The sequence below is a fragment of the Cryptomeria japonica genome, chromosome 5, assembly GCF_030272615.1.
Source record: "Cryptomeria japonica chromosome 5, Sugi_1.0, whole genome shotgun sequence".
Classification (NCBI taxonomy): domain Eukaryota; kingdom Viridiplantae; phylum Streptophyta; class Pinopsida; order Cupressales; family Cupressaceae; genus Cryptomeria; species Cryptomeria japonica.
The window spans coordinates 100,844,558-100,856,926 of NC_081409.1; the positions used below are offsets into that span (position 1 = coordinate 100,844,558).

The window sequence follows — 12,369 nt, forward strand, 5'->3', positions numbered from 1 at the left end:
TTCCTTCAACAAACATAATTCAACTTTCACTAGCCAGTGTGACTCGACACTTTATTGGACCGCACAAATTCCATTGAACAGCACAACAATGAACAAAAAGAGAAGCCCTTATGAAATTTTTTTCTTCACATTACCTTATATGGCTGCAAAAAAACTCCTGAACAAGAGAAGATTTCATAATTCTTTAGCTCTGCCTGTGGTTAAATTCCATTGAACAGCACAACAATGAACAAAAAGAGAAGCCCTTATGAAATTTAATTCTTTACATTACCTTATATGGCTGCAAAAAACTCCTGAACAAGAGAAGATTTCATAATTCTTTAGCTCTGCCTAAATGTTTAACTTACTTCGACTCATTGGCTTCCCCAGAAGAAACAACAGTCAACTTAGTAAGCAATGGTTTTTTTTAAATACAGTCAGAATGTTAAACACGTTAATTCTTTTCTTTTTGTTCACTTATTTTGTTTGCAATTGGGAGCTAAACTATATTTGGTAGTGCCACAATCTTAGTTATTGAATTCAAAAATTTGTTGGTTTAGCTTGTATCAGATACTCAATCTAATAGTTAAGCTTCCAAAAATAATAATCAAGTTCACACGACTGTAGATATTCCCAAAATTAGGACATCATGACGACATTCCCTCTCAGAAATTACAGCATATACATTTCAAGCCTCAATTCAAAAAATTTAAAATTCTCCCAAAGAATAATATACTGAGTTTTGAACAAAAGATGAACCAGATATTCCCACAAAACATCAACCAGCAAGATAAGACATCTTTGATCATATTACAATTTAGCCTTTCAATAGTAAGTTGTGCAAGATAACATCAGTGCATACTGATGCTGCTTTCAAGGTCAGAGTCAAGGGTTAATTAACCAAATACAGTTTTAATCTACAATTGTCAATTAAGGTTAACTGCCTTGAACAGAAGCTAGGTAAATCCAAACATACAAGCTGGTGTTAAGTAAACCTAAACTCAGTAAGCAAAGTTGCATGCACACAGGATAGAAAGCTAAACATGCTCATTCAAGCCAAGAGACTTTAAGTTGAATAACCAAGAGCAACCAATGAGATTCTCAACCACCCTTACTGCATTTTCCTCATCTGATAAGATTTTAGTTCTAGGGTCTTTGTGTTTCATCTTCCATCTCTGGTGCATCTTCAAAACGTTCATCATCAATTCGAAGCTAAGAGGACCAGAAACACATGGCAAAAGCATTTAGATGAGCTTATCTGTAAATACAAATGACAATACTACTGGCACGGTCTATAATCTATATATAATAAATAAAATTTAAGAACACTGCAAAAATCAAATTCATAATGGTTCGTACAAACCTCTAAAATATTCTCAGGCAAGCTATGTACCAAGCCATTCGAATAACCAATTGGATTAGCCATGTCCTCTTCATCATATTCAAAATTTTCACCAGCTTGTACTGGAATGCCATTATTTTTTGGAAAGAATTTAAAGGTCAGTTGCTCATACCAGAACATTAGAAACAGAAGTCACTCACAAGCATACAGCAAGGCTTACCGGCAAGTAGACCAGAATTAGCCATGTCCTCAGCACTGAAAATCCAATCACCTTCCCCTTCTACCTCTAAAGAGTCAAAGAGAAAAAATAATCTTAGTTAATCCAGTCTTCAGAGGAAATTGATCAAGCAAAAAGAAACGACATAGATAAATCCAACGTAAGCACAACAAACCTCCATCTGGTTCTGGATTTAACTCTGCACAGGCACACAACACCTTAAACAGATCGTCCACTAGCATACAATTATATTGGTCAAGGAGTCCAGTTCCATAGACTAGAATTATAGTTTGCAAATTAAAAGAATCTTCAACCATAGAAACTAGTTGACAAGTTAAAAGGAAAAAATCTTCAGAGAACTAGACGACATGTTTTGTCATCAGAACTTCTTTAAGCTATAGATAATAAATCTTCAAAATAAATTCATATTATTACTCTGATGAAAAAAGAGTACAAAGCTGGGAAAAAACAAGTGAAAGTTTGACAGTAAATAAACTGTTTACCCAATGATTTTATAATGAGAATGCAATCAAACCACAAAAATAATTCAGGAATTTGTGAGTCCTGGTGATTAGAGCTTGTCATGATGACATTCTGGAAGCACACACCCACTGTATGAAATTTAATAAGTCACACAGATTAGAAGGTGAAAAAGCAGCACACTATCATCGACATCAAGCAAAGTGAAGCGGAAAAATGAGGAGACTTTTATGTAACAGTTACAGTTCAACTTCGAAATGCAGGAAGTTCCAAAAGAGTTAGAATTAATTGAGAGTTTAGAAAAATTTCCATAGAAACCAGAAACAATCTCACCTAGTAAATACTGGTCAGCTTCAAAAAAATTGAATTCTGTTTGATTCATAGATAAAGCTTTTCTATTTATTGGTTTTAATTAATCAATAACATAAAAGAAAATACTTGTCAATTTGTAATATAAATTTATAAAGGTCAAAAATTAGACTGTAATCAATAATTAGATGAAAAGTCAAAGTGCTTGAATGACTACAATCAACAAACCAACCTTTGTGTTAGTATATTAAATTTGCCATAAAACATACTTAATAGACTGGTGTAAACTTTGCATATTTAACAAGTAGATTGTAGACAAATACTAAATGAAAGGAATTATAAATACCTATTTGCCTGTGGTCTAGCAGTTAACTGTGATGCTTCTACTGAGCACAACCTCTACCGGTGTAAATGAAAATGTTTAAGGGAATTGGAAGGCAATGTTGAGACCTTAATTATACCTTACAATAGAATATATAAACGTACGGATGGAAAACCCAGCGAGTACTCGCCAAGTTGCCAAGTACTCGCAGGTTAAGTACTCACAGGTTTACTCACTGGCACCTGCAGACAGAAACTCGCCAGTAAATCGCGAGTACACTCGTCAAAATAGCCAATTAACTCACCTAAAATTGCACACACACCGAAAAAGATGAAGACTCAGGTCAAAGTCAGGTAAAACACAGGTTAAACGTGGCAAAAAATACAGTGAAAACCTAAATGAGAACAAAACACAAGTTAAACCATAGTACCAAAAATCAATTAAAAATCGGCAAACCAAAAGTATAAGATTTTTTGAAAAAACCGGGAAAAAATAGGATTTAAAAAAAAAAACAGAAAAAATTGTAGAAAAAGAGAAAAACTATTTTTTTAAATAGCTTTAGGGCATTTCCATAGCATAGAGATATAAAGAGCAAATAAAATAGAGTTTAACCTAGCACTGGGTTCGCCCCTAGACACCCCTGGTTCGGGTCCGGTCCGGCCTTGGTTCGACAAGGGTTCGAATTTCCCAGAGGGGGTTCAACCTGGTTTGAACCTAGGTGGACCAAGATCGAACCAAGTCGAACCCGGGCGGACCCAGGTCGAACCCGGATCGCTGGGCAGCCCAAAACGCACTTTTTTATGCAAAATTTTAGTTTTTTTTTTAAATCCGCCATGTAAAAAGTGAAACTTATACCCTCAAAGTGACTTCTAAAACATCATATTCACTCATTTCACCTCATTTGTGTTGCAAACAAAAGTTTTATGAGAGCAGGTTGAAGAAAGGGTGAACAAAATTTGGCTTCCAAGATCAAATAGGAAGAGCTGAAGACTGATTTTTGAAGCTTCAACAAGTGCTGCAGCATCATTTCCATACATTTGCAAACTCACATTACCTACAAGAGGTAGATTTTTTAACATCTTTTTCCAACTATTTTTGTTTCCCAAATTTTCAAACATGAAAGATTAATTGTTTTTCATTATTTTGTTTTTGTTTTTGAATATGTTTATGTTATTTATTTCCATAGGAACTAGAATGGCATCTACCTCTTCCTCCGTTGGCAATGAACAAACAATTACAAAACAAAGAAATGATTTGAATTCTCCCTTATGGAAGTATGTTGACATTTTAAACCCACTTCTAGGAGGTGGGGGATTCCGTTGGAGATGCCAAGGATGTGGTATTGAACGGAATAGTTCATCTTATCGGGTAGTAGGCCATTTGTGTGGAATAAAAGGAAGAGGCATCAAAAAATGCCCTGGAAAAGATGGTAACCCTATACCAGATGAGATAGTGATGACATATTTTAAGGAGCATGAAGAGGCAGAAGAGAGAGAAGCCCGTAGATTGACTCAAACCTTTGCAAATAAAACAAGGGGAATGCAAGCCCCATCTCATCCCGATGTTGTAGTACAAACGACCCCTTCTTTTCCACAAATGAACCTGAAAATGAACCACCTTTGACACGCAAAAGAACAAAGGGGCCTTTAGAAACCGCATTTCAAAATGAGAGTAGAGACATTGCTGACCAAGATATAGAAAGGTGCATTTGTGCAAATGAGTTGGCTTTCAATGTAATTCGCTCTCCATATTGGAAGCAAATGATAAAAACTGTTAATGAAACTCCAAGAGGGTATAAGGGCCTAGGTTATGAGAAGGTACGTGGAACATTATTGGACAAAGAGGTGAAGAGGGTTGAAGATGCATTGAAACCCATAAGGGATTCATGGGCAGAGACAAGTGTAACAATTGTTTAGATGGGTGGAAAGATGCTAAAAATCGTTCCTTGATCAATGTCATAGCGGTGTCCCCTAAAGGGGCAATGTTTTTGAAAGTTGTGGATTGTGAGAGCCAAGTAAAAGATGGCCAATTTATTGCAGAAATTCTCATCTCCGCCATTGAGTCAGTGGGACCCCGCAATGTTGTCCAAGTCATAATGGACAATGCAAGAAATTGTAGAGCTGTTGGTTTGTTGGTTGAGGAACGCTATGATCACATCTTTTGGACACCTTGTACGGTCCATTCACTCAATCTTATGCTACAAAGGATTGGGACTAAAATAAAATGGATCAGAGATGTGTATGCAAAGGCTAAGGACATCCAGATGTTCATCACAAACCACCACGTCTCGAGGGATTTTTAGATCCTTTTCGAATTTGGAGCTATTGAAGGTAAGTGAAATAATAATTTAATTTTACATTTTCTGATTTTTTTAATTTCAATGTTCATAATATTATTGTGTAAGCTATTTTGTGTATTCTTCTTTGAAGTTTCGCTTTATTTTTTAATCATTTTGGCATTAATTTGTGTTATAGGTTGTTGAGACCCATTTTGCATCAAACACAATCGTCTTAAGACGACTTGTGAAAGTTAGAGTGGCACTATGCAATATGGTGATCAGCAACAATTGGACTGTATGGAAGCAAAGTAGCAATGAGAGAGCAGAAAAAATTAGGGAGAGAATATTGAATGAGAAATGGAGGGATCTTGTTACATATCTCCTAAGTATCACTGGGCCCATTATGAGTATGATTCGCTATACCGACACGAATAGGCCTTGCATTGGTGAGATTATGATGGTATTGACTCAATGCTTGAAAAAATAAAGTTCACTATAAATGCAAAAGAGAATGACCCCGAGGAGCAATTCTTCAAAGAAGTGAAAGCAATTATTGTAGAAAGGTAGAATAAGATGACCACTCCTTTGCATCTTCTTGCCTATGCATTGACACCAAAGTACTATAGCAATCAGTTTCTTGATAAACCAGGAAGGATTCCACCATGGAAAGATCTAGAAGTATCTGATGGGTACAAGGCAGCATTTCTTAGACTATATCCTGATGATGATTTGCGAGATATTGTTACAAATGAGTTCATAGAATTCGCAAATGGGAATGGTCTAAGTGTTGAGGCACTTCGTCATAGATCCAAGAAGGATGCTCATAGCTGGTGGTACTTCCATGGTGCATGCTTCCAACACCTACAACCCCTCGCTGTAAAAGTTTTATCACAAGTTTAATTAATTAAAATTATCACAAGTTTATTTATAGTTTATTTTGTCTTCATAGGTTGCTAGTAATTTTTAATTTTAATTTTATTAATGTATAACTTTAATTGTTTACTCTGTCTTCATAGGTTGCTAGTTCATCTGCTTCAGAAAGAAATTGGAGCACATACTCTTTCATCCACTCAGTAAAGCACAATAGGTTGCTATCAAAAAGAGCAGAGAATTTAGTATATGTGCATTCCAACCTACATCTTCTTTCACACAAACAACGTGACTACACACAAGGGGAAACGAAGATGTGTGATATAGAGCCAGAGCATACTAATTTGGATACTCCCGCTTCTCAACTTCTTGCATTGACACTTGATGACTTGGAGGGCGAGCAAACTTATAGTGCAAGTGCAAGTGCAAGTGGCGTTGGCTCATCTAATGTCAATGTCAATGATGATGAGGAGGAGGAGGAGGATGAATTAGCTGATCCATTTGATGATTAAACTTTATATTGTTGAAAGTTGAAACAATGATACTTGAATATTTTTTGTCATTTTGATATTAAACTTGATGTATATGATGCTATTATGGTATGATCATGATGCTATGATTACAAGTTTATGTTTGTTATGTTGTTTATATGATGCTATGTGACATGCTAATCTTAATTCATACTTACAGGCTACACAAATATTAAAATATATATATAAAAAATTTACATGTTTTTGTACAAACGAACCCAAACCCCTTTTCAAAATTTTGCCGTACCGGCATACCGGTTCTTCGAACCCGAACCCGAACCAGCAAGCTAGAGTTTAACCTGTGAATTGTAGAAAATATTTTTTTGTTGTTTATATTCATATTACTGATTACATAGGCAAATAATCAGTTAACCTTTTAAGAGGGCAGTCACCAAATACACCAAATAGTTGTCTAAATCAGATCAAATATTAACTAAGTCTATGAAGTAACTGAGATCACAAGTTAACAGACAAATAGTAAAAGTGAAAGCCATTTTGAAGTGATCCAAGAATTTCATTGTGATTGAGGAAAGGAGTTTTGTAGGGTTAATTCAATATTTTAGAAAGCTTATCAAATCATATTCCACAATTGCAATGTGCTTTATATCATAATAACAAAAATAATTTGGGAAAAAAATAGGCAAACCAAAAGTATAAGATTTTTTGAAAAAATGGGTAAGAAATTGGATTTTAAAAAATCGTAAAAAGTTGTAGAAAAATAGACACAAACTACTTTTTTTTAAACTTCAGGGCATTTCCATAGCATAGAGATATAGAGAGTAAATAAAATAGAGTTTAACCCATGAATTGTAGAAAATAGATTTTGTTGTTTATATTCATGTTGCTGATTACATAGGCAAATATTCATTTAACTTTTGAAAAGGGCAGTCACCGAATACACCAAATAGTTGTCTAAGTCTGAGATCAAAGATTAGCTAAGTCTATGAAGTAGCTAAGATCAAAATTTATCAGACTAAGATCCAACTATTGTTAGGAATTTAATGAAAGTGGAAGCCATTTTGAAGTGATCCAAGACTTTCATTGTGATTGAGGCAATGAGTTTTCTAGGGGTATTAGCTAAGTCTATGAAGTAGCTGAGATCAAAATTTATCAAACAGAGATCCAACTATTGTTAGGAATTTAGTAAAAGTGGAAGCCATTTTGAAGTGATCGAAGACTTTCATTGTGATTGAGACAGGGAGTTTAACCCATGAATTGTAGAAAATAGATTTTTGTTGTTTATATTCATATTGCTGATTACATAGGCAAATATTCATTTAACTTTTTAAAAGGGCAGTCACCAAATAGACCAAATAGTTGTCTAAGTCTAAGATCAAAGATTAGCTAAGTCTATGAAGTAGTTGAGATCAAAATTTATCAGATACAGATCCAACAATCGTTAGGAATTTAGTCAAAGTGGAAGCCATTTTGAAGTGATCCAAGACTTTCATTCTGATTGAGGCAAGGAGTTTTCTAGGGGTAGTTCAATATTTGAGAAAGCTTATCAAATCATATTCCATAGTTGCAATGCTTCAGATTCCCTGATGGCAATTGGTAAGTCTTTTATATGAGGTAGAATTCAACAAAAAGGCATTTGTTTAGCTGAAGTAAAAGATTAGCAAGCCACTGGTTTTGGCAATACCTAGCTTGCAACTACTATTTTAGGTAGAGACAAATTTTAATGATTGTGTATTGGAGGCTCTTTTATTACAACTATGTAAGCTTGTTTGTTGTCATTCAAGTTTATTTCGTGGAGTACTTTAGATATATTGCTCAAATAACGAATTGTATGTCTTTGTTTGAGCAAATATTAACTATATAAATTATAAATTAAAAAACATATATCTATATCTAAATATATTAAATATGTCTTTGAACGTTTAGTATTGTGGTAGAAAAACTCCATTGGTGAGGAAGCCACCAAGGTTCAAACCCCTACTAGGCCATTGAGCTTGTGGGCTTTCTACCTTTGTTGGGTCGTTGAGCTCATGGGTTTGAACAAGTGAAGTGTGGGGAATGATGAACCCCTCGAAAATGGAAAAAATAACAAACTTTTTCAACATTGATTCCACATTGACTCTGATTTTGTCTCAGACCAACCCTATTTCTAAGCAATTTAGTAGATTCACGCGTTTTTCTAGGGTTTTGCAAGATTTCACAATGATTTTTTTCACTTTTTTGCCATTTTTGGGCTTTTTAACGTGATTTAAATGCAAAAAATCTTTGAAAATTGGGTCAACGCTTGGTCAATGATTTTTTCATGAATCGGGATTTTTTCAGAGAATAAATCGGCTAGCTCCAAGATTCAGGATTAATCGGGTATAATCGCGATTTTTTGCAGACTATTGCTTCATTGGGTTAAACATGGGTAAAACGCGATTTCAAGGGCAATAGTTGTTTATAAAACCCTACATTTGACCCTGATTTACACAGCGATTTTTGAAAGAGTCAATAAAGTCCAAGTCTGCAAACTACGTATAAAACCGTGATAGAAGCATCAAATTGATTTGCACATGTGCAATCCCAACTTCTGACCATATACAACAAACAAATTGGATGCTATACACAGAAGAAACGTCCAAGTCTGCAAAATATGTATAAAACCATGATAGAAGAATCAAATTGATTTGCACATGTACAATCCCAACTTCTGACCATATACCACAAAAAGGTGGGATGCTATACACAAAAGAAGCATTTATTTAAAAGTGCTTAAACCAAATTCAGAAACTGTTGGATGATGCACTTCTTACCTACCAAAATAATTATAACATCTTCCATATCAATGACCATTTGATTATAGTTTATGGTAAGAAAATTCAAATTTTTTATTTAATCTTTACTCAAATGTACAATATAGTCCAAGGAAAAATTGAATAATTGTTGATCCTAAGCCATAAACATCATTATTCTCTTACATTCTGCTCTACAGTGCACATAAAAGTTATAAATCAATGAACTTTAAGCGAAGGGCAACAAGATTTACAAACCAATTTTCTATAATAACAAATTAAAAAAGTTTTAGGATACATGTATTTGCATCAGAAGGAACGAGACGTATCTCAGTAACCTGTGACAAATCCAGGTCCTCATCATTTGTTGAGTTTTCATCGTCGAAATCCTCATAGCCATAACCATCTGTTTCTGTGCTTTCAATCTAGAAAAAATAGTCAGTGGTGTTTGTTAGATCTGAAAAACAATAAAAGCAACACTGCTGATAAAATACATGATTAACAGATATAAGCAGATTTAAGAGTACTTCACAGTTTACTTAGGGAGTTAAATAAGTGTGTTTGTGTGTGTGTGTGAGAGAGATCTTAGAAGATGAACTGAAGAGTCATTTACGAAAAATAAATGTCTTTGTGTACATTGAATCAGTACACGATTTTGAGTTTTAAATCAATACAATTTTCAAGCTCATTTTTTAGTCCAAATTCCTCGCCTGACATTGGTATCAAAGCGCAGGTGCTATTTTTTTTTAATCTGAACTAAGCAAAGTCTGGTTTGAAGCTACTGCAGCAAAATTTAGCTCACTAGTTTCTGCTCAGCCCCATTCTTCCATCCATGGTCCTACACCCTACACTCTGTGCTGTTGTCTTCAATCTGCTAGCGCTGTCCTGTTCATCGAACCCCAAAATACTGGCAGACCATGTACAAACATATTGCAGCTCAAGTTCAGGGCCTGAATCCACAGACATGAAGTATATTGTGATGAACCCTTGCTGGTTCAATTCTTCAACCTGCTGTAATTTATCATTCTTTGTGTGTTTTTTATTATTAGAGATGGTCTTTCAGAAATAGACAAAAGTTGCAGAAAGGGTTTCTTTAATTTTCAACAAATATTGACAGAATACATGAAATTAATCAGCTGAAACAATAAATTGGAGAATTTAGAAGCATACCCGTAGGTCCTTAGCCAATTTATTGAATAAAAAGATTCAATCAGCAACTTACAAAGTTCTGATATTTTATTCAGGAAACAATTCAGAACTGCTCTTATTAAGAAACTAGATGCCCAAAAAGCATGAAAGATGGCGCCAAAATGAGCAAATTGTGAGTCTTGGGAAAGAGACGCCCAACTCACAAAGAAACAGCAACAACAAAGAATTAAATCCTATCACCGATCTGCCTGAAGAAGTCAGATCTGCCTGCAATAATCACCAATTTGACTTCTGAATGAAGCCAACCACAGCTGCAACAATTCAACTGATCTTTTACAATCTCACCATTACCATGCACTAAAGAATGGACGTTCTCCAATGAAGAATCCAGTCTGAAATCCTCAAGCTCCAAAACCCAAAGAGGAATGAGATATCAAGTATTCAACAATTAATGAAATTGATTTCTCAAAAGGGGCAGCTTTATGCAAAAACCCACGATTTGCAATTACGGTTGCTTTTAGGGTTATAAAAATCTAATAAGTGTTAAAACACTTTTCAATATGAGCGCCCAACTATAGAGAAAATAAATAAGCCACTTAATTAAATTTAAGTGAAATATTTTATTAAAAAGTCAATGTGACTTTATAATAAACGTCATTAATTAGATATAACCTGTAATTCACTAAAAAATTAATCTCTCTCAATATGACTCCAAAAGATGAACCGTCAGAAGCTGGAGATAAAGCTCACTAAACCCATGTGACCAAGGGTCTGTCTAAAAATAGCCAACTTCCCATCTATAAATAGCAACTGCTCAGACGAAGCCTGAACTAAACCCAAAATTGAACTGAAGAACATCATCCTCCATCCATTGTCTCCATGACCCTTTGTCCATACCCTATTAGCCTACGAGGGTCTAGGAAATAAGCTAACTCATCAACTCTAAAGCCCTAACTCATCAACTCTAAAGCCCTGACTAGGATGGGGACATCACAATCCGCCCTCCCTGAATTTGCTTGTCCTCAAGCAAACTCATTCTTGGATGTTGTAAAATGCTATCACTCTCCCAAAGAGCATCCTCTATCGACAAATCCTTCCATTTAATCAAAAATTCCCTTATGACACTTCTCCGCAAATGACGCTCTCTGAACTCCAGAATGGCCTCAGGTACTAGCACTAACATCCCCTCATCATCCAGGGGTGGTAAAACTGCAGAAGGAACTATATGTTGTCCCAATGCCTTCTTAAGGCGTGACACATGGAACACATTATGAACCTTACTATCTACCGGTAAATCTAACTCATAAGCCACCTCACCAACACACCTAACAATCATAAATGGTCCATAGTAGCGTTGCTTAAGTTTCTCTGCACCCTTCTTCCTCAGAGTGGACTGCCTATAGGGCTGAAGCATCAGATATACCATATCTCCAATGTCAAATGCTCGCTCAACCCTCTTTTGATCAGCATATTGCTTCTGTTGATTCTGATCTTTCTGGATGTTCTCACGAAGAGCTCTCATAATGTCCTAGTTCTCCTGTAACAAATCCCCAGCACTAGGCACTCTGCAATCTCTCAACAATAAATCCAGGAATCTTAGTGCATCATAACCATACAAGGCTCTGAAAGGTGTCATCTGAATAGTCATGTGGTGAGTGGAATTATAACAATACTCGCACAAGTGTAGCCACTTCACCCAAGCCTTCCGCTGCCCTGAAATGTAGTTTCGCAGGTATCCTTCCACCCATTTGTTGACAATCTTTGTCTGTCCATCAATCTGGGGGTGGTAACTAGTACTCGGAGTGAGCTCTGTCTCGCAAAGTCTGAATAACTCCTGCCAGAAATGACCCATGAACCTGTTGTCCCTATCACTAACAATACTCCGAGGTTAACCATGCAATTTGAATACCTCACGAAAAAAAAGATAGGCCACTTGTGCAACTGAATAAGTAGTCGTGATCGGGAAGAAATGTGCATACTTAGTCAACCGATCAACTACCACATAAATGTGGTCACTACCCTGGTCTTTAGGCAAGCCCGTGATGAAGTCCATAGACAAGCATTCCCACTTCCTGTTAGGAATAGGAAGCGGCTGAAGTAACCCTAGAGGAAAGTTGTGCTCCTGGTTGTTCTGCTGGCAAACAGAACACTCTCTGACGTA

At 35.7% G+C, this 12,369-nt stretch overlaps 1 protein-coding gene across 1 annotated transcript in view; it reads right to left on the reverse strand.

Annotated features, from left to right (window-relative positions):
• Positions 1-764: 764 nt before the first annotated feature.
• The window catches only part of LOC131067661 (chloride conductance regulatory protein ICln), an 83,902-nt gene continuing 72,297 nt past the window's right edge, over positions 765-12,369 (reverse strand). Inside the window, exons 3-7 of the mRNA XM_058002771.1 lie at positions 9,358-9,484; positions 1,714-1,773; positions 1,542-1,607; positions 1,343-1,443; positions 765-1,191 (exon numbers count right to left, since the gene is read on the reverse strand). Of these exons, the coding sequence (XP_057858754.1) occupies positions 1,126-1,191; positions 1,343-1,443; positions 1,542-1,607; positions 1,714-1,773; positions 9,358-9,484 (420 nt within the window). The 3' untranslated portion in view covers positions 765-1,125. The remainder of the gene's footprint in view (positions 1,192-1,342; positions 1,444-1,541; positions 1,608-1,713; positions 1,774-9,357; positions 9,485-12,369) is intronic.